A 27,500-nucleotide genomic window follows, 5' to 3' on the forward strand; every position below is an offset into this window, starting at 1 on the left:
AGTACCGGTGGTGATGTCTTTGACTTTCAGAAGCACTGTTTGTTCTGCCATGACATAACTCCTTGCATATTACCGAATGAGTATGATCCCAAGGTGCCACAACAGTACAGAGTCCCTGCATCGAGAGTAACCACAGACAAGATGGCTGATGGGGAGACGTACAAGCAGTACCTACTTGACCTTTGTGATAAACGTGGAGATGAACTGGGTAGAATAGTCCGTGACCATATCATCGGAGCACCATCAGATTTGCACGCTGCAGATGCAATGTATCACCGCCGTTGCAATATGAGTTTCCATCGTGATGCTCAGAGAACTACCACGATCAATAGCAAAGGTACTGCTGATGACCAAGCTTTCGCTGAAACTGTCAAAGTAGTCGGTTATGATCACTCAAAAGTTTGGAATTCGCTCGATGTTGAAGCAACATACGCAGACAAGGGTGGATCTGTCATGTCCAGACGTGTCCTTGTTGAGAACGTCATCCAACATTTCGCTGAAGATATGTTGGCATTACATTCCCCTGGAGTGGCAACGTTACTAGTGTTCAGGAAGCATGTTGCCACAAATCTCAGGCTTGTGGATGATGATCAGAATGGCGACATGGATGAATGTATCCGGAAAGTTGGCAAGCAGATCATGAAGGAGACCAAGGCAGCTAAGGATGACTTCAAATCCTACACTAAGCACATTGATCGAGAATCAGCCTCAGAGTGTATTAGTGAGACGTTGGTGAAACTACTATCAGCTATCAAGCCTACTTTCCACAATTCACTACAATCCATCAAGGTGGGTAATATCGTGAGCTCAGTGGTAACGTCTCAACCGACACCATTACAGATAGCCATAGGTGTACTTCTTGGTGACCATAAGATGATCATCACAGAACTGTACAAGTATAATGTTTCTTGTTCCGACGATGAGGTTCGACGATTCAGAAGGTCAGCGGGTGTTCAATCATCAAAAGCACAGCAGTTAGCCAGACTCAGAGATGCCAGACTGGGTGGACTTGTGCAAATCATCATTGATAACTTTGATGCTGTGATCAGTTCCCAAAACTGCCGCCTCGAATGTCATTACATGGCAATGCTGGCAGCTCAGTGGAAGACCGAACTTGACCACCTTGAAGGTTTGGATACATCGATCCCTCGCCTAACGAAAGAAGAAATGAAGCACACTATCCCATGGGAGACACGAGTCGTTGAGTATACGGGACCGAAGAAACCTCCTATGCCATTTACTGCTACAAACCGATTTGCCATGCCAGACGACTTTGTACAAGCCACAACAATCTCAATTGGCAGAGCCAAAGATTTAGACTTTAACTTCATCAAAGACGTGCTTTTTGAAGCAAACACTCCTGAGTACAACGGGTACAATACACGTCACTGCCGTGAGTCAGGAATGACCCCAGCACCCAAGACAGCTGTGGTATATCTTCCACTCATAAACATGAAGCCAGGGGACCCAACTACTGTCCTAACTTCCATCACCCGAGGATTCGAAGTCACCCGAGCATCCAACCAGGATATTCTCGTTATCACCTGCGATCAGGCCATATATAAGATCGCCGTTGACATCACATTTCATCAACCAGATCTGCTCACCAACATAGTGGTGATTCTTGGTGGGATGCATTTCCTCATGGATTTTGTGGGTTGCGTTGGCACTCTCATGGCAGACAGCGGCCTGAAAGAGATTCTGATGACGTCCTTCGGCTCCGTCGATAAGATGTTGCAAGGAAAGAAATATCCACAGAATGTTTGGGCACTGAGATTGCTCATAGAGGAGCTGCTTCGACCAGTGTTTGTGAGGGAGAATCTACACCTGACCAGCATGGATGAGTTGGAAAAACTACTTGATGAGATCGCCACTCAAAGTCGTACCACAAAGCTGTGGGTGTACAACGTCATCAAACCCACATTTCTAATGATGATGTTTTGTCGGGCGATGCATGAAGGCGACTGGCCACTCCACATCAAAACAGCAGAATCAATGCTGCCATACATGTTCGCAGCCCACAAGTACAACTATGCAAGGTATGGCCTCTACTACGTACGCTCCATGACTTGGTTGGGACCAGATATTCTGGACAAGTTCTGCAGAGGAGAGCAGTCACTACACCACACTGCTGGTGTCTACAACGGACAGTGGAGCGACATGTTTATTGAAACAAACTGGATGAGGAAGGGGCATGGGCCGGGTGGCATCATTGGCAACACAGAAAATCCTCAAACGATAGCGACATGGGTGTACAGTATGGATGCGACCATGACCCTGACTGGTGACCTTAAGAAGATGTCTGGAGCTGACAAGAAGGTACAGCTTAACCACAAGGAGGAATCTACCAGTCACATTCGTCGAGATGGCAATGATCGTAAATCACTGAAGGCTACTCTAGAGTCATGCATTGACCCATTGGATCCAGCTACCCACAATGCAGGATGTCTGCTCAACATCTCCAATGGTCAACTAGCTCAACGGAATGTTAATGTTGACAAGGCAGTGGAGATTGGAGCTGATCAGCTGATCCAGTTTGGAGCATTATGGCCAGAGGGCTTTTACAGCTCACTCGCAAAACAGGTGACAACCTTCGTCGCAAAGAAGAAACGTCTAACAATCGATGATAATCCCGTCATGGATCAAGAGGCTATATACGCTCAGGTGATTGGCCTTCTCGTGAGCGAGCGCGATCTCGATCTGGAACAAGTCCTCTCCACAGAGCTAACTGCATATCCGCCCTCGATGTTTCAAGCTGATGGCCAGATGTGAGTGGCAACGGGAAAATCCACACTGAAAAAGAACCTCCAAGTCGAAGTTTCACAACGCCTTATCACAAGGCCAACATCTATGGTGATTGATGTTTCTGCTCTTTTGTGGACATTAGAATGGCCATCCCAAGGAACCGTTGACACCTTCATTTCGGTGTTCAAGGTCTGGGTCAACGCGCGGCTGCTTGAAGCTGATGTCCACCTGTGTTTTGATCGTTATTATGACTACTCTACAAAAAGCAGCACCAGATCAGCTCGAGCCAGCGCTACCCGGGTCCATCAGCTCGAACGGAAAACTCCACTGCCGGCTTGTAACGCAGTACTTAAGAACTCAGCCAATAAAAAACAACTCAACACACTGATTTGCGAATCAATCATGAGTGATGACAACTTCCTGCAGCATGCGACACAGGACCACCAGTTGGTGGTTACTGGGGAAAATGACACACCTACGCAGGTATCGAAGGGTCATAAGTCGCCTCGTCTAGACCAAGCATCAACACATGAAGAAGCTGACATCCTCCTGACACAACAGGCCATCCATTTGGCAAAATACCATCCAGAATCACGGGTGCGGGTGGTGTGTGATGACACGGATGTGTTCGCGTTACTTGTGTACTACTACTTGAGCGAGAAGCTCCAGTCTTCAATAACTATGCAGTCTCCAATCATTGGTCGGTCTTGCATTGACGTGAAGGAAACCGCTCTTAAACATTCAGCAATCGTACCCGAGCTCTTAGCGCTTCATGCTTTGACTGGTTGTGATTCAGTTGCTGCGACTTATGGAATTGGGAAAACAAAAGCAATCGCGGCCGCTCGAAAAGGCTACTCTCTGGATCAACTTGGTAAACCCTTGGCAAATATCGTTGAAGTCACCGAACAAGCAACAGCTTTCATGGGTGCGTGCTATGGCATTACAACTCCCACCTCTTCGATGACCAAGATCCGCCAGAAACTATGGGCACAGAAGACTGGAAAATCAACAGCAGCACCTAAGCTGTAGTTTGCCCCCACCTACAGAAGCGTTTGAGCAGAACGTTCGAAGAGCACACCATCAAGTCGCTCACTGGTACAGTGCCCTGAGTGGGGATCCACCAACTTTCGCTGCAGTGGAACACGGATGGGAAGCTGATGACACTAACAAGTGTCTCTTCCCTCGGAATATGGAGGACGGGGTACCTTATGCCCCGGAGCACATTCTGAAGCTGGTCAGATGTGGCTGCACATCTGAGCAAGCATGTAGAGGTGGGAGATGTGGATGTATGGGGCGCCAACTTCCGTGCACAATGTTCTGCCCCTGTGGTGGTGGTACTGCCTGTTCCAATCCATTCAACATCAATGAGAGTGCAACAGATCATGCCGACATCCCTGATGACAGCAATGAGACAAATGACCGAGCAATGGATGTCGAGGATGAGGACGATGAATAGTTCTGAGATATAAGATATTTTGTCCAGTGGGGTGTTAATTTTGCTTAATTTTTTTAGTATAATTTGTATTGACATAGCATTGAAACATTGAGCAATGTGAAGCTGCCAAATTATTGTATTATTATTATCATTATTATCAATATTATTAATGGGAGTATCATATACTTTAAATGTATGTCGACTTTTGAGTCACGTGAATGTCATGTCTGAGAGAATTATACAATAAATATTGTCCGATTCTAATTACATTTTGTTCTTATATTTTGCCTAAAATCGATATTGCTATCAAAATAAATATTGCTTATAAATTTGCGAATGACTTCAGAATCATAATATACATGTCTATGCTTCACAAAGCACACATATGTACAGAAACTTAACTCAACTGCATTTACAACCGATTACATTAGATTCAGTGTGATTTTGGCATTTTTACAGGTAATTTTGGTGGCCATATTGGATTTATGCCATCAAGATGGCTACCAAATTATCCAATAACATCATAATCCACTTCCTTGGTAACTAAAACATATAGTTAGACACCAATTTCATCATGTTACTGTACTTAGAACAGGAGTTGCAGCCGAAGTTATAGTTTGATTGTATATGGTGGCCATCTTGGATTCTGAAAAAGCCAAGACAGTGACAAGTGGCCACTCAGCCTAAATTTCATCTCGACCCTAAGATCTATCAAAAAAATTGAAAACATGAATGTTACCAAACATTGCAAGGTTCCCTGGCCCAACCACCGGACTATCAATGCAGTTCTTTTATTCAGACTTGGCCCCAATGAGAACGATTTAGTCCGTGACTGAAGCCTTGAACATTAAAAAAAAGGGAGGGGAAATTCAGTAAAACCAGTGCAGTACGTAGTACGCTGAAGCTTACCTGATAATTGGGGCCGAGCCCCCATTGGTTGGGGTCCTCTATCAGTCCATGTGCCAATTTTGATGGCTTCTTGTTGAAACAATTCCACGCCATTTTAGAAATGGTGAACGATTGTGTTCCAAATCGTTTTTTCCCCCCTCACACCACCTTTTATGCCCTTCCCAGATACAACAGTGCGATAGACATCTGAATTACAAGTCTCCAGCAAACAATCAATCCTGCACTTCCCTGAATATTTTGTCAACCATACTTGCTGCTCTCATTGGAGGTGGGTGGCTGTTTCTCAACAAAGTTATTAATGATTTGGTTTGTATAAAACACTTCTTCAAACTTATCAAATCCTGGTGTTTTGTACTTTGATGGTTTTGCATGTGGACTAAGTGGGGAGTGTTTCACTCGTTTAATTCCAGCTGGTACATGTAAAGAATTTTGTTTTCCAGGATATTGTTAACAATCCATGGAATTCCGAAAATTCTGAGACAGTAATGAAATGACATGAGATGAAGGTTAAAAACAAAATAATCTCAAGCTTCTCACTTTAACAACAGATAGCAATTTTATGTACTGTTGGATCCCGATATTCATGGGGGGAGATGTTCCTGAAAAATGCCACGAATGTTGGGGTTTGCGAATGTTGGGGCATTGCTTTTTATTATATTTTTTACATGGTCTAGGCTCATGGAAGAGCGATTACACAGACAAAATCAGGACACAATATAACAGAGAACAGCAGGAGAAAGGGGAAACACCAACACCAGGGCGGAGGGAGAAAGTAGATGGAGACAGACAAACAAGGCATGCAGTTAACGATGAGGGGTAAGAGAGAATACAAAAGGTGGACAATATGGATATGTAAGGAAAATTGTGTTTGACCAGTTTGTGATTTTGTCAAGGTCTGAAGAGAGGGAAGCGGCAACTACCTGTCTGTCAGAATCATGAGAGATGTCATGGCAGAGAATGGAGTCATCAGCAAAGAGACAAAGAGGATTTTCCAGAAAGTCAGTGAGATCATTGATGAAGATCAAGAATAATATGGGGCCAAGAACACTGCCTCGGGGTACTCCAGCCTCAACAGGGAGAGGAGATGAAAGGGTTCTGTTGAGAGCCACAAGTTGTCTTTGAGAGTGGTGGAAGTCTAATCCAAGAGTGAAGTTGGGCCTTGGATTCCATAGGCAGAGAGTTTGGAGAGCAAGATAGGATGCCAGAATGTATCAAAAGCTTGAGATATGTCCAGAGAGATGGCTCTGATCTCATGTCTGATAGAGGGTCTCCACCATTGTTGGGAGAGTAGAAGCAGCATGTCCAAGGTAGAGTGACCAGGTCTGAGTCTGAATTGATGATCTGTGATGAGGCTGTTGGAGAAAAGGAATGATTTTGTTAATTGTGATGATTGATTCCATGACCTTGCTGATGATTGGCAGAACAGTAAGCTAATTGGGCTGTAGTTAAGGGGATCTGTTTTTGCACCTTTTTTATGTAATGATGTGATGATGGCTGATTTCCACTTTCCCAGATGCATGTAGAAGACCATTCATGAGGTGTTAAAAAAACCCCCCAAAAAAACCACAAATACACGAATGTAGAAGCAGGTCACACGTTATGATCCACAAATACGTGGGGTCCATGAAAAGCGAATCCACGAATAGCGGGGTTCAACAGTATTCTAGAAAATTATTTTTAGGTGTTGCGACAAGTTATAATATGCACGAGGAAGAAAGAGTCCCCATCCGAAGTGATGGGGAAAAGCTAGCGAAAGTATATGTCACCAGTGACGGTAAAAGTTTAAGTTAATATGTCAATTTAAATAATATTTCATGGACTTTAAAAAGGTCAATTGTGGTGCATTCTTGATTTCACTCAGAGCCAAAGCTCTGAGGTACTTATACCACCCACCACAAAACGGCGGTGAAACATAGGGTGGCAGAGGTTGGATTTTTCTCATACGAGTGCAAAATATTCTGGTTGCAAAACATAGTTTGGCATCAACATTACTCATTCCTGTTCTCCCATCATTTCAAAAGTGAATGTTGAGCTTTTCAAATGCAGCATGAGAAGCGGCCCCATAAAAGGGAGACAAATGAGTGCACATACACCACGGTTCACAATATACAAAGAATGACTTCCCTTCCAAGGAACTTCAACAGAGAAAGAGACCATTTGGCCCATGAAGCTGACACAATGGTCGCCAAGCTTTGACTTTTTTGTTTACAGTCAAGACTCTGGGAAGAGCGAGAACACGAAATGGATCAGGAAGCAGCAGGCCAAAAGGAGCAGGGGCAAGCGTAAGGGTGAGAGAATATCAACAGTGGAGTTGAGGGACAAAACAGAGACAGGATTGGACAAACAATGGGGTCGGGAGGAATGGGGGTGGACGGGATAAATACAGAAGGAAACTTCTCCCCCCCCCCCCAAGCAATCCTCCATATCCTTCTCTCTCCCTCTCACCCCCCCTTCTTTACCCTCCTCTCTATCTCTCCTCCCCTTTCCCCTCTTCCCTTTCTATCTCTCTCTCTCTCTCTCTCTCTCTCTCTCTCTCTCTCTCTCTCTCTCTCTCTCTCTCTCTCTCTCTCTCTTTCTCTCCCTCCTCTCTCTCCCCCACTCAGACTCGGTGGTTTGTCATTGACTTCCCAAAAGTAGTTCGGGCAGGAACTCGTAATTTGGCCACGAACCCGGCGATAACTCATCCACTCTTCATGAAGGACACCGAGAGGATTTTCACGCCCATTAACTGATGTCGGAAGACAGGACACCCAGTTTAAGGCATAAGAACGACACACATTGATGATTCACCTTGCCTGTGAACCACCAGGATGACATTTTAAAGCTGGGTCAAGATTCAAACCCAGTCTAGACAGCTTAGAGGTGAGTGTGAGTACCTCGAGGTCATCCTGGCAGAAGTCATATCTTGTAGCACTCTTAATGAACAAACAGTGATTCCACGTTGTATGGAAATGTTTAAAAAGCACATACACTAAAAGCAGAAGAGGAATCCAAAAAGATTGCTACGGGTGTCCCTGGACAGAGTAAAATATAGCAGATGTACAATAATTATCTTTAAAAGAGTGAAAAATGTATTTTGGAGCCATTTTACCTCACCTCCTGTGAGCGTATTATTTAATAAGTAGCAAATATAACCCGCGCTTTGCTGACGGGGCTATTAAGGGAGGGAGGGAGAGAGAGAGAGAGAGAGAGAGAGAGAGAGAGAGAGAGAGAGAGAGAGAGAGAGAGGGAGAAGAGAGAGAGAGAGAGAGAGAGAGAGAGAGAGAGAGAGAGAGAGAGAGAGAGAGGGAGAAGAGAGGGAGAGGAGAGGGAGAAGAGAGGGAGAAGAGAGGGAGAAGAGAGGGAGGGGGGAGGGAGGAGAGAGGGAGGAGAGAGGGAGGAGAGAGGGAGGACAGAGAGAAAAAAGGGATGGGAGACAGATAGGACGGAGAGAAAGGGGAGAGGAGACGACGACGGAGGAAGGGAGGGGAGGGGAGGGAGAGGAGAGGACGGAGGGAGGGGCGAGGAGAGAAGAAGACGGAGGAAGGGAGGATAGAAGAGGACGGAGGAAGGGAGGAGAGAGAAGAGAAGAGGACGGAGGAAGGGGGGAGAGGACATAAGAGGATGTAGGAAGGGAAGGGAGAGGAGAGAAGAGGATGGAGGGAGGGGAGAGGAGATGAGAGGAGATAAGAGGACGGAGGGAGGGGAGCGGAGATAAGAGGATGGAGGGAGGAGAGAGGAGAGAAGGGGACGGAGGGAGGAGAGAGGAGAGAAGAGGCTGGAGGGGCGGGGGGGGGAAGAGAGAAGAGGATGGAGGGATGGGAGAGGTGAGAAGAGGATGGAAGGAGGGAGAAGAGAGTAAGGAGTAAGGGAAGAGGAGAGGACAGAGGGAGGGAGATGAAGCTGGGAAGGGGAAAGAGCGAGGGGGTGGGGGGGAGATGAGAGGGAAGGAGAGAGGTAGGGGGAGGAGAGGAGAGGAGAGGATGGAGGGATGGTGGGGGTGACGAGGGGACAGAGGGAGGGGTGGGGGGAGATTAGAGGGAAGGAGAGAGGTAGGGGGGAGGGGAGGAGAGGATGGAGGGATGGGGGGGTGAAGAGAGGACAGAGGGAGGGGAGAAGAGAGGGCAGAGGTAGTGGAGAGAAGAGGAGAGGACAGAGGAAGGGAGGAGAGGACATAAGAGGATGTAGGAAGGGAAGGGAGAGGAGAGAAGAGGACAGAGGGAGGGGTGGGGAGATGAGAGGAGATAAGAGGACGGAGGGAGGGGAGCGGAGATAAGAGGATGGAGGGAGGAGAGAGGAGAGAAGGGGACAGAGGGAGGAGAGAGGAGAGAAGAGGCTGGAGGTAGTGGAGAGAAGAGAGAAGAGAGACAGAGGATGGAGGGATGGGAGAGGTGAGAAGAGGATGGAAGGAAGGGAGAAGAGAGTAAGGAGTAAGGGAAGAGGAGAGGACAGAGGGAGGGGAGATGAAGCTGGGAAGGGGAAAGAGCGAGGGGTGGGGGGAGATGAGAGGGAAGGAGAGAGGTAGGGGGAGGGAGGAGAGGATGGAGGGATGGGGGGTGAAGAGAGGGCAGAGGTAGTGGAGAGAAGAGGAGAGGACAGAGGTAGGGGAGAGGAGAGAAGAGGATGGAGGGATGGGAGAGGTGAGAAGAGGATGGAAGGAGGGGAGAAGAGAGTAAGGAGTAAGGGAAGAGGAGAGGACAGAGGGAGGGAGATGAAGCTGGGAAGGGGAAAGAGCGAGGGGGTGGGGGAGATGAGAGGGAAGGAGAGAGGTAGGGGGAGGGGAGGAGAGGATGGAGGGATGGGGGGTGAAGAGAGGGCAGAGGTAGTGGAGAGAAGAGGAGAGGACAGAGGTAGGGGAGAGGAGAGGAGAGGACAGAGGGAGGGGAGAGGAGAGGACGGAGGTAGGGGAGAGGAGAGGAGAGGACGGAGGTAGGGGAGAGGAGAGGACGGAGGTAGGGGAGAGGAGAGGAGAGGACGGAGGTAGGGGAGAGAGAGAGGAGAGGACGGAGGTAGGGGAGAGAGAGAGGAGAGGACGGAGGTAGGGGAGAGGAGAGGAGAGGACGGAGGTAGGGGAGAGAGAGAGAGGAGAGGACGGAGGTAGGGGAGAGGAGAGAGAGGACGGAGGTAGGGGAGAGGAGAGGAGAGGACGGAGGTAGGGGAGAGGAGAGGAGAGGAGAGAGAGAGGACGGAGGTAGGGGAGAGGAGAGGAGAGGAGAGGAGAGGACGGAGGTAGGGGAGAGAGGAGAGGAGAGGAGAGGACGGAGGTAGGGGAGAGGAGAGAGGAGAGGAGAGGAGACGGAGGTAGGGGAGAGGAGAGGAGAGGACGGAGGTAGGGGAGAGGAGAGGAGAGGAGAGGACGGAGGTAGGGGAGAGAGAGAGGAGAGGAGAGAGAGGACGGAGGTAGGGGAGAGGAGAGGAGAGGACGGAGGTAGGGGAGAGGAGAGGAGAGGAGAGGAGAGGACGGAGGTAGGGGAGAGGAGAGGAGAGGAGAGGAGAGGAGAGGACGGAGGTAGGGGAGAGGAGAGGAGAGGACGGAGGTAGGGGAGAGGAGAGGAGAGGAGAGGACGGAGGTAGGGGAGAGAGAGGACGGAGGTAGGGGAGAGGAGAGGAGAGGAGAGGACGGAGGTAGGGGAGAGGAGAGGAGAGGAGAGGACGGAGGTAGGGGAGAGGAGAGGAGAGGACGGAGGTAGGGGAGAGGAGAGGAGAGGACGGAGGTAGGGGAGAGGAGAGGAGAGGACGGAGGTCGGGGAGAGGAGAGGAGAGGAGAGGACGGAGGTCGGGGAGAGGAGAGGAGAGGAGAGGACGGAGGTCGGGAGAGGAGAGGAGAGGAGAGGACGGAGGTCGGGGAGAGGAGAGGAGAGGAGAGAGAGGACGGAGGTCGGGGAGAGAGAGAGGAGAGGACGGAGGTCGGGGAGAGGAGAGGAGAGGACGGAGGTAGGGGAGAGGAGAGGAGAGGACGGAGGTAGGGGAGAGGAGAGGAGAGGACGGAGGTAGGGGAGAGGGAGAGGAGAGGAGAGGACGGAGGTAGGGGAGAGGAGAGGAGAGGAGAGGAGAGGACGGAGGTAGGGGAGAGGAGAGGAGAGGAGAGGAGAGGACGGAGGTAGGGGAGAGGAGAGGAGAGGAGAGGAGAGGACGGAGGTAGGGGAGAGGAGAGGAGAGGAGAGGAGAGGACGGAGGTAGGGGAGAGGAGAGGAGAGGAGAGGAGAGGACGGAGGTAGGGGAGAGGAGAGGAGAGGAGAGGAGAGGACGGAGGTAGGGGAGAGGAGAGGAGAGGAGAGGACGGAGGTAGGGGAGAGGAGAGGAGAGGAGAGGACGGAGGTAGGGGAGAGGAGAGGAGAGGAGAGGACGGAGGTAGGGGAAAGGAGAGGGAGAGGAGAGGACGGAGGTAGGGGAGAGGAGAGGAGAGAAGAGGACGGAGGTAGGGGAGAGGAGAGGAGAGGAGAGGACGGAGGTACGGGAGAGGAGAGGAGAGGACGGAAGTAGGGGAGAGGAGAGGAGAGAGAGAGGACGGAAGTAGGGGAGAGGAGAGGAGAGGAGAGGAGAGGACGGAGGTAGGGGAGAGGAGAGGAGAGGAGAGGAGAGGACGGAGGTAGGGGAGAGGAGAGGAGAGGAGAGGACGGAGGTAGGGGAGAGGAGAGGAGAGGAGAGGACGGAGGTAGGGGAAAGGAGAGGAGAGGAGAGGACGGAGGTAGGGGAGAGGAGAGGAGAGAAGAGGACGGAGGTAGGGGAGAGGAGAGGAGAGGAGAGGACGGAGGTAGGGGAGAGGAGAGGAGAGGACGGAAGTAGGGGAGAGGAGAGGAGAGGACGGAGGTAGGGGAGAGGAGAGGAGAGGAGAGGACGGAGGTAGGGGAGAGGAGAGGAGAGGAGAGGACGGAGGTCGGGGAGAGGAGAGGAGAGGGAGAGAGAGAGGACGGAGGTCGGGGAGAGGAGAGGAGAGGAGAGGACGGAGGTCGGGGAGAGGAGAGGAGAGGAGAGGAGAGGACGGAGGTCGGGGAGAGGAGAGGAGAGGAGAGGACGGAGGTCGGGGAGAGGAGAGGAGAGGAGAGGACGGAGGTCGGGGAGAGGAGAGGAGAGGACGGAGGTCGGGAGAGGAGAGGAGAGGACGGAGGTCGGGGAGAGGAGAGGAGAGGACGGAGGTCGGGGAGAGGAGAGGAGAGGACGGAGGTAGGGGAGAGGAGAGGAGAGGACGGAGGTAGGGGAGAGGAGAGGAGAGGACGGAGGTAGGGGAGAGGAGAGAGGAGAGGACGGAGGTAGGGGAGAGGAGAGGAGAGGACGGAGGTAGGGGAGAGGAGAGGAGAGGACGGAGGTAGGGGAGAGGAGAGGAGAGGACGGAGGTAGGGGAGAGGAGAGGAGAGGACGGAGGTAGGGGAGAGAGAGAGGAGAGGACGGAGGTAGGGGAGAGGAGAGGAGAGGACGGAGGTAGGGAGAGAGGAGAGGAGAGGACGGAGGTAGGGGAGAGGAGAGGAGAGGACGGAGGTAGGGGAGAGGAGAGGAGAGGAGAGGAGAGGACGGAGGTAGGGGAGAGGAGAGGAGAGGAGAGGACGGAGGTAGGGGAGAGAGAGAGGAGAGGACGGAGGTAGGGGAGAGAGAGAGAGGAGAGGAGAGGACGGAGGTAGGGGAGAGGAGAGGAGAGGAGAGGAGAGGACGGAGGTAGGGAGAGAGAGGAGAGGAGAGGAGAGGAGAGGACGGAGGTAGGGGAGAGGAGAGGAGAGGAGAGGAGAGGACGGAGGTAGGGGAGAGGAGAGGAGAGGAGAGGAGAGGACGGAGGTAGGGGAGAGGAGAGGAGAGGAGAGGAGAGGAGAGGAGAGGACGGAGGTAGGGGAGAGAGGAGAGGAGAGGAGAGGAGAGGACGGAGGTAGGGGAGAGGAGAGAGAGGAGAGGAGAGGACGGAGGTAGGGGAGAGGAGAGGAGAGGAGAGGACGGAGGTAGGGGAGAGGAGAGGAGAGGAGAGGACGGAGGTAGGGGAAAGGAGAGGAGAGGAGAGGACGGAGGTAGGGGAGAGGAGAGGAGAGAAGAGGACGGAGGTAGGGAGTGGAGGGGAGAGGAGAGGACTGAGGTACGGGAGAGGAGAGGAGAGGACGGAAGTAGGGGAGAGGAGAGGAGAGGAGAGGACGGAAGTAGGGGAGAGGAGAGGAGAGGAGAGGACGGAGGTAGGGAGAGAGAGGAGAGGAGAGGAGAGGAGAGGACGGAGGTAGGGGAGAGGAGAGGAGAGGAGAGGACGGAGGTAGGGGAGAGGAGAGGAGAGGAGAGGACGGAGGTAGGGGAAAGGAGAGGAGAGGAGAGGACGGAGGTAGGGGAGAGGAGAGGAGAGAAGAGGACGGAGGTAGGGGAGAGGAGAGGAGAGGAGAGGACGGAGGTAGGGAGAGAGGAGAGGAGAGGACGGAAGTAGGGGAGAGGAGAGGAGAGGACGGAGGTAGGGAGAGGAGAGGAGAGGAGAGGACGGAGGTAGGGGAGAGGAGAGGAGAGGAGAGGACGGAGGTCGGGGAGAGGAGAGGAGAGGAGAGAGAGGACGGAGGTCGGGGAGAGGAGAGGAGAGGAGAGGACGGAGGTCGGGGAGAGGAGAGGAGAGGAGAGGAGAGGACGGAGGTCGGGGAGAGGAGAGGAGAGGAGAGGACGGAGGTCGGGGAGAGGAGAGGAGAGGAGAGGACGGAGGTCGGGGAGAGGAGAGGAGAGGAGAGGACGGAGGTCGGGAGAGGAGAGGAGAGGACGGAGGTCGGGGAGAGGAGAGGAGAGGACGGAGGTCGGGAGAGGAGAGGAGAGGACGGAGGTAGGGGAGAGGAGAGGAGAGGACGGAGGTAGGGGAGAGGAGAGGAGAGGACGGAGGTAGGGGAGAGAGAGAGGAGAGGACGGAGGTAGGGGAGAGGAGAGGAGAGGACGGAGGTAGGGGAGAGAGAGAGGAGAGGACGGAGGTAGGGGAGAGGAGAGGAGAGGACGGAGGTAGGGGAGAGGGAGAGGAGAGGACGGAGGTAGGGGAGAGGAGAGGAGAGGACGGAGGTAGGGGAGAGGAGAGGAGAGGACGGAGGTAGGGGAGAGGAGAGGAGAGGACGGAGGTAGGGGAGAGGAGAGGAGAGGACGGAGGTAGGGGAGAGGAGAGGAGAGGACGGAGGTAGGGGAGAGGAGAGGAGAGGAGAGGAGAGGACGGAGGTAGGGAGAGGAGAGGAGAGGAGAGGAGAGGACGGAGGTAGGGGAGAGGAGAGGAGAGGAGAGGACGGAGGTAGGGGAGAGGAGAGGAGAGGAGAGGACGGAGGTAGGGGAGAGGAGAGGAGAGGACGGAGGTAGGGGAGAGGAGAGGAGAGGAGAGGACGGAGGTAGGGGAGAGGAGAGGAGAGGAGAGGAGAGGACGGAGGTAGGGGAGAGGAGAGGAGAGGAGAGGACGGAGGTAGGGAGAGGAGAGGAGAGGAGAGGAGAGGACGGAGGTAGGGGAGAGGAGAGGAGAGGAGAGGAGAGGAGAGGACGGAGGTAGGGGAGAGGAGAGGAGAGGACGGAGGTAGGGGAGAGGAGAGGAGAGGAGAGGACGGAGGTAGGGGAGAGAGAGAGGACGGAGGTAGGGGAGAGGAGAGGAGAGGAGAGGACGGAGGTAGGGGAGAGGAGAGGAGAGGAGAGGACGGAGGTAGGGGAGAGGAGAGGAGAGGACGGAGGTAGGGGAGAGGAGAGGAGAGGACGGAGGTAGGGGAGAGGAGAGGAGAGGACGGAGGTCGGGGAGAGGAGAGGAGAGGAGAGGACGGAGGTCGGGGAGAGGAGAGGAGAGGAGAGGACGGAGGTCGGGGAGAGGAGAGGAGAGGAGAGGACAGAGGTCGGGGAGGGGAGAGGAGAGGAGAGGACGGGGGTCGGGGAGAGGAGAGGAGAGGACGGAGGTCGGGGAGAGGAGAGGAGAGGACGGAGGTAGGGGAGAGGAGAGGAGAGGACGGAGGTAGGGGAGAGGAGAGGAGAGGACGGAGGTAGGGGAGAGGAGAGGAGAGGAGAGGACGGAGGTAGGGGAGAGGAGAGGAGAGGAGAGGACGGAGGTAGGGGAGAGGAGAGGAGAGGAGAGGAGAGGACGGAGGTAGGGGAGAGGAGAGGAGAGGAGAGGAGAGGACGGAGGTAGGGGAGAGGAGAGGAGAGGAGAGGAGAGGACGGGGGTAGGGGAGAGGAGAGGAGAGGAGAGGAGAGGAGAGGACGGGGGTAGGGGAGAGGAGAGGAGAGGAGAGGAGAGGACGGAGGTAGGGGAGAGGAGAGGAGAGGACGGAGGTAGGGGAGAGGAGAGGAGAGGAGAGGACGGAGGTAGGGGAGAGGAGAGGAGAGGAGAGGACGGAGGTAGGGGAGAGGAGAGGAGAGGAGAGGACGGAGGTAGGGGAAAGGAGAGGAGAGGAGAGGACGGAGGTAGGGGAGAGGAGAGGAGAGAAGAGGACGGAGGTAGGGGAGAGGAGAGGAGAGGAGAGGACGGAGGTACGGGAGAGGAGAGGAGAGGACGGAAGTAGGGGAGAGGAGAGGAGAGGAGAGGAGAGGACGGAAGTAGGGGAGAGGAGAGAGAGGAGAGGAGAGGACGGAGGTAGGGGAGAGGAGAGGAGAGGAGAGGACGGAGGTAGGGGAGAGGAGAGGAGAGGAGAGGACGGAGGTAGGGGAAAGGAGAGGAGAGGAGAGGACGGAGGTAGGGGAGAGGAGAGGAGAGAAGAGGACGGAGGTAGGGGAGAGGAGAGGAGAGGAGAGGACGGAGGTAGGGGAGAGGAGAGGAGAGGACGGAAGTAGGGGAGAGGACAGGAGAGGACGGAGGTAGGGGAGAGGAGAGGAGAGGAGAGGACGGAGGTAGGGGAGAGGAGAGAGAGAGGAGAGGACGGAGGTAGGGGAGAGGAGAGGAGAGGACGGAGGTCGGGGAGAGGAGAGAGGAGAGGAGAGGAGAGGACGGAGGTCGGGGAGAGGAGAGGAGAGGAGAGGACGGAGGTCGGGGAGAGGAGAGGAGAGGAGAGGAGAGGACGGAGGTCGGGGAGAGGAGAGGAGAGGAGAGGACGGAGGTCGGGGAGAGGAGAGGAGAGGAGAGGACGGAGGTCGGGGAGAGGAGAGGAGAGGACGGAGGTCGGGGAGAGGAGAGGAGAGGACGGAGGTAGGGGAGAGGAGAGGAGAGGACGGAGGTCGGGGAGAGGAGAGGAGAGGACGGAGGTAGGGGAGAGAGGAGAGGAGAGGACGGAGGTAGGGGAGAGGAGAGGAGAGGACGGAGGTAGGGGAGAGGAGAGGAGAGGACGGAGGTAGGGGAGAGGAGAGGAGAGGACGGAGGTAGGGGAGAGGAGAGGAGAGGACGGAGGTAGGGGAGAGGAGAGGAGAGGACGGAGGTAGGGGAGAGGAGAGGAGAGGACAGAGGTAGGGGAGAGGAGAGGAGAGGACGGAGGTAGGGGAGAGGAGAGGAGAGGACGGAGGTAGGGGAGAGAGGAGGGGAGGCCGGAGGTAGGGGAGAGGAGAGGAGAGGACGCAGGTAGGGGAGTGGATGGGAGAGGGCGGAGGTAGGGGAGAGGAGATGAGAGGACGGAGGTAGGGGAGAGGAGAGGAGAGGACGGAGGTAGGGGAGAGGAGAGGAGAGGAGAGGACGGAGGTAGAGGGGAGAAGAGGACGGAGGGGAGAGGAGAGAAGAGGACGGAGGGGAGAGGGGAGAAGAGGACGGAGGGGAGAGGGGAGAAGAGGACGGAGGGGAGAGGGGAGAAGAGGACGGAGGGGAGAGGGGAGAAGAGGACGGAGGGGACAGGGGAGAAGAGGACGGAGGGGACAGGGGAGAAGAGGACGGAGGGGACAGGGGAGAAGAGGACGGAGGGGACAGGGGAGAAGAGGACGGAGGGGACAGGGGAGAAGAGGACGGAGGGGACAGGGGAGAAGAGGACGGAGGGGACAGGGGAGAAGAGGACGGAGGGGACAGGGGAGAAGAGGACGGAGGGGACAGGGGAGAAGAGGACGGAGGGGACAGGGGAGAAGAGGACGGAGGGGACAGGGGAGAAGAGGACGGAGGGGACAGGGGAGAAGAGGGGGGAGGGGGCAGGGGAGAAGAGGAGGGAGGGGACAGGGGAGAAGAGGACGGAGGGGACAGGAGAGAAGAGGACGGAGGGGACAGGAGAGAAGAGGACAAAGGGAGGGGAAAGAAGAACGCACTCGTACACACACACACACACACACACACACACACACACACACACACACACACACACACACACACACACACACACACACACACACACACACACACACACACACACACACACACACACACACAGATTTAGCTTCAGTAAAATTATAGCAGCAGTAAAACCATCTCCCATTCTTACACAAAATTATTCCACTCTCTCTTTAGTGTCTGGTTAGGATTGTTTCAGAGACTCCAATGAGGTTCGGATGCGAAACGTGTTCACCCTGAAATACATTCCTTCAATCTCTTGTCAAGGGAACCTCATCGCTTAGAGAGCCTTATAAACGACCACTCCACTGTTCAAACGTACAGTATATGAAAACCACCCAAACAAGTCGCAACGTTTATTCTGCTTCTTAGGAAATCAGATTCCCAGGTTTGACTTGCTCACGTTTCTAACTCACAATGTAAACGTTTGTGCGATTTTAACCCTTTTTTAAGGGATCTTTTCACAGCTTAATTTCTGAGGAGTTCTCTTCCAACATATTTTGATGTTTAGATAACAACATTTAAGAAGATGAGGATGATGTTTCTTTGAGTTCTTCACCTGAAAACAGAGAGAATGAATGAAGAGAAATGGTGAAGAAAAGTTAGAAGAACAGAATTGAAGTTGAGGATAACAGTCAAAGTGATTGTGTTTCTGTGGTGAGTAGACATTTCCAGTGTGATATTGTTGTGATGATGAAGTGCAACTTTTGAAAAACAACTTTGTCATATTATTATGACTACAATGCCACTCTTTAATATTACGTCGTCGACAGACATGCCTCCACCCAAATTACGACATCATCACATGGACTTGCACCAAACTCGATTTAAATCCCTGAACCCCGATGCAAAAAATTAAATAATTCTGGCTGCCAGACCATGCATCCAATCAGGTTGAAGTTGAAATTGAAAATCTATATTCCATATGACTACTAAATTATAATTGTGAAGTTTCGCATTGATTGGTGAAGCGGTTCAAGAGAAATAATTTTTTTAAGATTTTCATTCAATCAAAAATGGATGCCAGACCATGTGACCTATTAATTATTTGTGAACACCCTGGTATCTCCAAGGATTGTGAAACACATGGGCAAACTTTCCCCTCGATCTGTCAAGCGTGTGTGTGTGTGTGTGTGTGTGTGTGTGTGTGTGTGTGTGTGTGTGTGTGTGTGTGTGTGTGTGTGTGTGTGTGTGTGTGTGTGTGTGTGTGTGTGTGTGTGTGTGTGTGTGTGTGTGTGTGTGTTTGTGTGTGTGACAACCTCTGGTCCGATCTAATTGAAACTTGCCAGGTATATTGCTGCGGACCTGAGGATGTGCCTTTTCAAGGTTTGATATTAATCGGACAAGTGCTTCCCAAGTTATGGCCATTTATTTACCAAACCAATGGGAAGACACGTTGTTGCGTGGGCATGGCCGATGGGGAAGGGAACCTCAGCCGCGGTCCCCATTATGGGTTACAACGTACGGGCTTCCGGAGAGTGATGACTTCGTGTATTCTAATAATTTCTCGATTTCTTATGCGCATTTATAGATAAACACAATGGCCCAAGTTATGATCGTTTTCATATTAGACGGTGTGTAAATTTCGGGAACATCAGGGTGCTGGTATGCTCTGAACCAGGAAGTAAATTTTTTCTCTCTCTTCTCTTCTCTTTTTGTTTTTCCTTGCCACGACATTGCGAAAAGGTAAAATACTGTTGCGAATTCGCGCCCGCCGGCGTGCGAACGGCCACGTGACTCGAATCGCGGCACGTCGCCCACCGGACGGACAATTCTGTCGTGACCCTCTCGGACTAACGCCGGGAGCTAGTCACGGGTGGGCCTTTCGGCCTCACCACGATCGTGCCAATCGGCCACCCACGTGGGATAGGGTTGTTTGCCAAACTCGACCTACCTAAGTACCCACGCGGAGGGTAGACCGGGCGATCGCACCCCGCCGCAGGTCGACTGGACACGGGCCGCTTAAGCGACCCGTTCCGTACTATCGGGATAACCGAGCGGTGTTATCGTCGGCCTCGGCGGTTACGATTAATTATCAGGCGTATTAAGCCCACTACCAACCCTTTACGTGAAGCAAGATGGAGATTCAATTAAAGAAAAGACGAAGCAAAACGGAAAAACAGTTCAACATAATGCACATTTATTCCGCGGCACACGGAAAGCACACATCTACAATTAAACAGAATGCACCTACAGCAAATGCTACAAAAGAAACACAACAATGCAGATCTACTACCGACTACGCGAGCACACGGCAACACTTACACGGTTTTAATTTACAGACGGTGCCAACAACACACGTTTACACAGAAACAAAAGAAAAGGGCCACCCTCAAAGGCAAGGGGGCAGACGGGGCCTGTGGGCCAATATTTGCGCGGGACCTGAAAGAGCGGTCAGGTCCGTGAGACCGGGTGGATTCTACCCGTGTCTTTGTGATGAGCAGCAAATGTGGCGGCGCGGCGGTGCCCCGACTTCGTGCTCCTTCGCTGGTTTCGTTGGCACTGCTTGGAGTGGGGTGGGAACGGGGCCCCCTTTTCGCACTATCTCAGTGCGGGGGGGGGGGGGAATTGTTGATGCTCTGGGGAAAGAGGATAGCTGGCTTGTTTGGGTCCCGCGACGAGCGATTCCACGGCGAGCTCGTCGCCGACCGCCGTCTTCCTTGCCTCGGACCCGAGGTACTCGGCCTCTTCCCCCATTCTCCTCAGCCGACTGCAGAAAACCACCTGTACGCCCTTGCCTCCCGACTCCACTCCGCGCTCCAAGCTCCAGGCTTCCTCTCTCTGCAACTCCCTGACAGACTCCGAACCCCGACAGACTGCGAGCTCCACTCGGCTCTCCGACCTCTCCAGACTGACTTTTTAAACTGACTGCCAAATTTGCCCCGCGCTCGGCGCTTTATAGGCCGGCAGGAGAACCCATATGCAAATTTCTGGATCAGAACGAGCTCGGGGGTGGAGCCACGCTCGCCCATTGGACGGAGAAAAAGGGGCGTGAGTCTCCCCTGATCCTAGAATTTGCATATCGCGATTCTACACCGACGCGCCTGGAGGGCGGGGCCAAACCGCCCCGCGCTTGCTGATTGGACGGATCAGAAGTGGGCGTGTATCATTCCTGATCCGAATTCTCCTCAGAAAGGCTGCACTTTGCACTCGCGGTTCGGCGCACACCTTGTACGAGCCCAGGACAGCCCGACGCTCGGTGTTCACAGGTGGTGCGGGAATGGCCGCAGAAGGAGAGGTGAAGGTGGTGGAGGGTTTAAAGTGGTGGTTTATGGCCATGGTGCCGTTTGGAATGGCGGTGATGCGATGTTTGCGGGAACGAGTTGTGAAGGTAAAGATCGTGGCTGTTGGCGTTGTTGTTGTTGTGAAGCGGAGTTGTGGTTGGTGGTTGTTGTGTGATGGCGGTTGAGACATGGTTGGTTCAAAATAAAGATAGAACAGAAAAACGGCTATCTCAAAGCGTCGCAGCCCGAATGAATCGCATTTATTCCCTCGAAACAACGGGTTTGGGGCGAACTACGCATGTACTTACAGAGATACCTCACCTACGGGACCTGAATGGTGGTTTGCGAATTTCCTCAACCGCAACACTACCCCCTCCCCTTTTTACAGACTCGTCCCGAGTCGTCAAATTCTCGTGTGCCATCATGTGTAGTTCTCCCCTAGTACGTTAATCCCATGGATCCCTGAGTGCGACATTCATGGTATTCGTGTCCCCAAAATAAATAACCTGAGGGCTGAGTCACTAACTAAACAAACCCACTCACACGGATGACTTAAATAAAATTGCCGGCGCTAAAACAGACACGCCGGGGGCGCACTCATATTTGCAGTACATCTTAACCTTAACCTACAAATTTTACACTAAACCATGGCCCAGGATCAATGGACTCTGCAAAAAGAAAGCAGTTAACAGGGAGCCAGGCTGCTCGCATGCAGTTTCTGGCTCAAGCAATGCAGGTGACAGGGAACGTGGCCGGCTGCTCACACGCAGTCCAAGGCCTTCCCTTTTTAAAATGAACCCAGTGAACCACAACCGTGCATGGGCTGCACAAACGCAGTCTCCTGGTGCGGCTGCCCGCAAGGCAGTCCCTGCAGAACACTGAACGGGCACTGACGCAAGCAACAAAATGGTGCACGGCCTGCACAAATGCAGTCTCCGTGCCAGCTCAAGTGGCACACGCAATGAACACAACGGATGGATGGATGGATGGATGAATGGATGGACGCAAACACGGTGCACGGGCCGCCACTGCAGGCCTGTTTTGTAGCTGCCAACAGGGCAGTTCTTGCAGCTTGCAAACTGTTGCCTTGATCCTGGCGCACATGGAAATGAACAGGGGGGGGGGGGGCAAAGCAAAATTGAACGGGCCTGGTGAACAGGGGCAGTGGGCATGGCATGGCAAACGCAGCAGGCAAACAAAGCCTGCAGAACAAGGCCGCTGCAGGCAAACAAAGCCTGCAGAACAAGGCCGCTGCAGGCAAACACAGCCGGCAGATGAACTGGCCGGCACAGGCCTTGCAGAAAACAGCTGCAGACGATCCGGCCGGTACAGGTCTCGCAGCAAAACACAGCCGGCAGATGAAGTGGGCCGGCACAGGCCTTGCAGCAAAACACAGCCGGCAGATGAAGTGGGCCGGCACAGGCCTTGAAGCACAGCAGCTGCAGACGATCCAGCCGGCACAGGCCTTGCAGCAAAACAACAGCTGCCGATGAAGTGGGCCGGCCTTTGCCTTGAGATGGAGGTTGGTGGAGGGAGTGCGGTGGTGCTGGCCACTCAGAAGGCGGGCTCGGACCTACCCTACGGTCTCCCTTCCAACCTATCGCCTTTGCCTGTCACTGTACCTACCCACTCCCTTAATTTGTAAAACCCAATTTAGCCCTGATTAATTAATTTTTTTTGTTGTTTTTACTTTTTCTTCCCCACTATAAATCGACCCCTAAACCCCCTTTATCGTCCTTGTTCGGCTAACCTATCGTCCCCGAGCCTCCTCCCAACCCCTACGTTCCCTTCCCGGAGGGGAATGAGGGAGAGCTAGCGTCTTGTGTCGAGGCCCAATCTAAGCCTCAGGATGGCCTCACCAGAGTTCAGCGATCTATAACACAAAGTGGGTCCAGCGGCCCACAACGAGAGCGAAGGGATGGATGGTGCGGAGGGGTACACTTCCTAATCTACCCTAACCATTTAACTGTTAAACTACCCCGGGGCTTTCAACAAGCGCCTCTCGCTTAAACTATTGGTTCTAAAAACCCAGATTCCCGTCGCCTGTGTTGGTGTCCTCACAATTTTGGGCCTCGCCCCCCAATTTTCTTTCCGTGCCCTCATACGGTCTCATGGCTGGGACGCGTGGCTCCCCTTGGCAGGCACTACCCTCTACCGAATCTCCAGCTATGGCACCCCGGGCACTACACTGCCTCCGAGCCTACCGGCTCCCTAAACACCGGGGAGTGCCCTCCATGGCGACTCCCCTGAAACGCACACGTGGCAGGCTGGCTTCCCGGGCCCCTTTCCGAGGGTCACCCATGCCCACAACACTGCCCACGCGGCTAATGGCGCCCCGGGCCCTCGCACCAAGCGGACGCACCCGTGCCCACTACGCTATCCCGGCCCCCCATGGGCCCTTGGCCTACTACAGCCGACTAACCTGGTGCCCGGGGTACCCACTCAGGGATACTCACCTTTCGCAGCCACGCTCCCAGCCCGACAACAGGGCTCCTGCACCCCTCCAAATGGGTATCGAGCCTACATTCCCACCAACAGCAAAACGACTTCCATTTTTGTTAATTTGACTAACCCACTAACTCGGTCTACACTGACCCTGGGGTCCCTTGGGCGGGAGTCACGCCTCCCCCCAATCACTCATCGCGCCATGCATTCCCCATTCGCTCCATTCACACAGACCCGCTGGCCTCACTCACTCAACATGTACTCACCTCACAATTCTTCAACACACACACCGCTGAACTCTGCCATCCTTCTATCTGCATCCCCGAACTAACTCGTGCTCCCACGTCATCCCTTATACTATAGCACGTTCCTTTTAACACTACGTAGCTAAACTACGTCCCCTCTATACATCCAAAGTCTGTCACTGTCTCCAAATCTCTAAAAATCATTTCCCCACCTAAATCTGGCGACAATCCCTCTACCTAATCCATTCCACGAGCCCCATGAGGACTTACCCCTGCCCCATGGAGCCGGTCTAGCTAAGCTAACCCTTCCCCCTAGCTAGTGCCATCCTGTGCCCGGGTAAGGGGGTCTTCCACCCCTTGCCCGGGAATCCTGTTCACCCGAAAGCGAGGCTTGCTTTTTTTTTTTCCACATGCGCAGCACTAGCGCGGTAACTCGCAACCTGCGCACCAGCGCGGCAATTCACAGCCGCGCACCTTTGGCGTGACGTCATGGCAGCTGTTCGCGTCCCTCGTCCCTCTTGGACGGTACCATCCAGCAGGGATTCATCCTCCTGCCGGATTCCAACCACACACACGCAGCCGTGACGTCACCCGGCGCATAAAAAAAAACACAAGCCTCACGTCTCGAGGGGTTCCCAACGCGAACACATGTGCTCTTCCCGTTGGAGCTGAACACACATGCTCGCGTGGAGAACCTGTCCGGTCCAAATTCGTTTACCTGCCTAAACTTTGTCCGTCGCGGGATTCGAAACATTCACCGCGCTCGTTTCCGGACCGGGCTTCACTCCCGCAAGCGAGCACATGGCGGCCTCGTGCGTTGCACAGCACGGACCTCGCGCTCGCTGCTGGGTGAACCCGGTGTGATGCTCAAAACATCTACAGCCGCTACTCGGCCTTTGTCCCTCTGTCTCCGTTGTCGTCTCCATTCGACACACGCACACCTGTGTGTCACGACGCTCACACTCCACTCCATTACATTCACCCCGGGAGACGCGGCTGCATGTTCACACATTCCCACCGTCATCTCCCTCACCCACAGCGACCTTACACATGCTGTCGCCCTCACACTCGGCCGCTCACTCACTCGTGCCATTTCCCTCACACAAACCATACCACTCACACACGTGGGGGCACTCGCCCGCGGTGTCTCATCCACACACGACATGCTGGGGAGCATGCACTCTGGCACACTTGCCACCACACCACTCACACACGGGGACGCACTCACACCTTGGGTCTCATCCACACACGGGGTCTTTGTCACCCACCCGGTCGCTCTCACACACGCCCTTGCACCCGCGCTATGCGTGCGCTACAGCACGCATTTCGCCACACTCGTGAACACACACCTTGACACCACACACACCGGGACAACCACACTGGGGATTCGTGTCCCCACAAAGGGATCCAGGGCCTCTATACCCCCCAAGCTTTCCGTGCACCTGTCCACAGCACTCCTCCCCTCGACCTCGCAAAGCACGACCGAACCCACCTGGTCGTGACTCGCCTCAAGGGGGAATACTCCCTCCCCTCGTTCCTGGAGGAGACTATCCCGCTGCTCGCACTGGGTCTCTACCCAGTCCGCCAGCTCACCCCCATTGTCCTCCACTACCTCCATGTGTGTGTGCATCACTAACCCCGTCTTCATCGTGTAGTCTTCCCTCGATCGTTCCCATCTCCCGTGTCTCCACTATTTTCATTTCCTTTGTCGTCACCTCATGTCTCGTCTCACAAGTTTTGGTCTCCCCATTTAATTTTTCCCTCTCGGTCACCGTCACGACCCTCGCCCAACACGTCTCCCGAATTAATTTATCACCCGCCCCCACTGTGGGCCTGACAGCCGTTGCACTCCTTCCCAGCTCGTTCGCTCCCACACGTGGCGTCGCCATTTTAAGCTCCCCGGTTACTGCCTTCATGCCCGCCTGCAGGCTTCGGCCCATGTTCTGTGTCTCACCCCGCAGTTCTCTCATTTCTTCCTTCATGTTTGTTTCCATCTTTTCGTTCATGCCTTTTATTTCGTTTTGCATTTGTTGCGTATTCGTATCCATTTTTGTTTTCACTTCGTTCATTTGTTGTGTATTCGCATCCATTTTTCTCATCAATGCCTCAAACATTTCCATCGTCCGATCCGTGGGCGAATTCGCACGTGGGGGCCGTTCGTCCGCCACCCCAGCCACTGCGCCCATTTCGAACTCTGGGTTCAGTTGGGGGGAAAGTTCGTCCTGTACAACCAGCATTTCCTGCTCGGGGTTCTCATCCTGGACCATGGATTCCAACAATTCTACATCCATTTCTAATATCCCCGGCTCCCGCTCGCCTTGAGACTCCATCTTATTTCTCGTAAAAGGTTAATTTGGCCTGCTCGTAATTTGGAGGGAATCGGGGGTCGCTCCTCTCACCCCTGGACCGATTCCCGTGAATTTAGTTGGAGACAGGAGAGCCCGTTTTCCCGCTCTCCGACACCAGTGCCGCGAGGAGGGGGATGGGTTTGTGTCCCACGACCTGACACCAGTGTTGCGAATTCGCGCCCGCCAGCGTGCGAACGGCCACGTAACTCGAATCGCGGCACGTCGCACACCGGACGGACAATTCTGTCGTGACCCTCTCGGACTAACGCCGCGAGCTAGTCACGGGTGGGCCTTTCGGCCTCGCCACGATCGTGCCAATCGGCCCGCCGCATGGGATAGGGTTGTTCGCCAAATTCGACCTACCTAAGTACCCACGCGGAGGGTAGACCGGGCGATCGCACCCCGCCGCAGGTCGACTCCGGACACGACCCGTTCCGTACTATCGGGATAACCGAGCGGTGTTATTGTCGGCCTCGACGGTTCCAATTAATTATCGGGCATATTAAGCCCACTACCAACCCTTTACGTGAAGCAAGATGGAGAATAAATTAAAGAAAAGACGAAGCGAAACGGAAAAACAGTTCAACATAATGCACATTTATTCCGCGGCACACGGAAAGCACACATATACAATTAAAAAGAATGCACCTACAGCAAATGCTACAAAAGAAACACAACAATGCAGATCTACTACCGACTACACGAGCACACGGCAACACTTACACAGTTTTACTTTACAGACGGCGCCAACAACACACGTTTACACAGAAACAAAAGAAAAGGGCCACCCTCAAAGGCAAGGGGGCAGACGGGGCCTCTGGGCCAATATTTGCGCGGGTCCTGAAAGAGCGGTCAGGTCCGCGAGACCGGTTGGATCCTACCCGTGTCTTTGTGATGAGCCGCAAATGTGGCGGCGCGGCGGTGCGCCGACTTCGTGCTCCTTCGCGGGTTTCGTTGGCACTGCTTGGAGTGGGGTGGGAACGGGGCCCCCCTTTCGCACTATTTCAGCACGGGGGGGGGGATTGTTGATGCTCTGGGGAAAGAGGATAGCTGGCTTGCTTGGGTCCCGCGACGAGCGATTCCACCGCGAGCTCGTCGCCGACCGCCGTCTTCCTTGCCTCGGACCCGAGCTACTCGGCCTCTTCCCCCATTCTCCTCAGCCGACTGCAGCAAACCACCTGTACGCCCTTGCCTCCCGACTCCACTCCGCGCTCCAAGCTCCAGGCTTCCTCCCTCTGCAGCTCCCCGTCAGACTCCGAACCCCGACAGACTGCGAGCTCCACTCGGCTCTCCGACCTCTCCAGACTGACTCTTTTTAAACTGACTGCCAAATTCGCCCCCCGTTCGGCGCTTTATCGGCCGGCAGGAGAACCCATATGCAAATTTCTGGATCATAACGAGCTCGGGGGTGGATCCACGCTCGCCCATTGGACGGAGAAAAAGGGGCGTGAGTCTCCCCTGATCCTAGAATTTGCATATCACGATTCTACATCGACGCGCCTGGAGGCGGGGCCAAACCGCCCCGCGCTTGCTGATTGGACGGATCAGAAGTGGGCGTGTATCATTCCTGATCCGAATTCTCCTCGGAAAGGCCGCACTTTGCACTCGCGGTTGTACCTTGTACGAGCCCACCTTGCACCTTGCACCTTGTACCTTGTACGAGCCCACCTCGCGCACCTTGTACGAGCCCAGGACAGCCCGACGCTGGTGTTCACAGGTGGTGCGGGAATGGCCGCAGAAGGAGAGGTGAAGGTGGTGGAGGGTTTAAAGTGGTGGTTTATGGCCATGGTGTCGTTTGGAATGGTGGTGATGCGATGTTTGCGGGAGCGGGTTGTGAAGGTAAAGATCGTGGCTGTTGGCGTTGTTGTTGTGAAGCGGCGTTGTGGTTGGTGGTTGTTGTGTGATGGCGGTTGAGACGTGGTTGATTCAAAATAAAGATAGAACAGAAAAACGGCTATCTAAAAGGGTCGCAGCCCGAATGAATCACATTTATTCCCGCTAAACAACGGGTTTGGGGCTAACTACACATGTACTTACAGA

The 27,500-nt window shown here is 53.9% G+C and overlaps 2 protein-coding genes across 2 annotated transcripts in view; both read left to right on the top strand.

Moving 5' to 3' along the window:
• The window catches only part of LOC147018635 (uncharacterized), a 9,048-nt gene extending 792 nt beyond the window's left edge, over nucleotides 1–8,256 (top strand). Inside the window, exon 1 of the mRNA XM_085898517.1 lies at nucleotides 1–8,256. This exon is cut by the window's left edge and continues 792 nt beyond it. Coding sequence (XP_085754643.1) covers nucleotides 1–2,772 — 2,772 coding nt within the window. The 3' untranslated portion in view covers nucleotides 2,773–8,256.
• Nucleotides 1–27,500, top strand: part of LOC147018634 (uncharacterized) — a 195,090-nt gene that overhangs the window by 136,674 nt on the left and 30,916 nt on the right. The window contains exons 17-18 of the mRNA XM_085898518.1: nucleotides 5,255–5,357; nucleotides 17,376–17,855. The gene's annotated coding sequence lies outside the window, so the exon portion shown is untranslated. The remainder of the gene's footprint in view (nucleotides 1–5,254; nucleotides 5,358–17,375; nucleotides 17,856–27,500) is intronic.

This window comes from Eptatretus burgeri, chromosome 10 (assembly GCF_056783735.1).
Source record: "Eptatretus burgeri isolate ZD-2024b chromosome 10, Ebu_testis_v1, whole genome shotgun sequence".
Taxonomy (NCBI): Eukaryota; Metazoa; Chordata; class Myxini; order Myxiniformes; family Myxinidae; genus Eptatretus; species Eptatretus burgeri.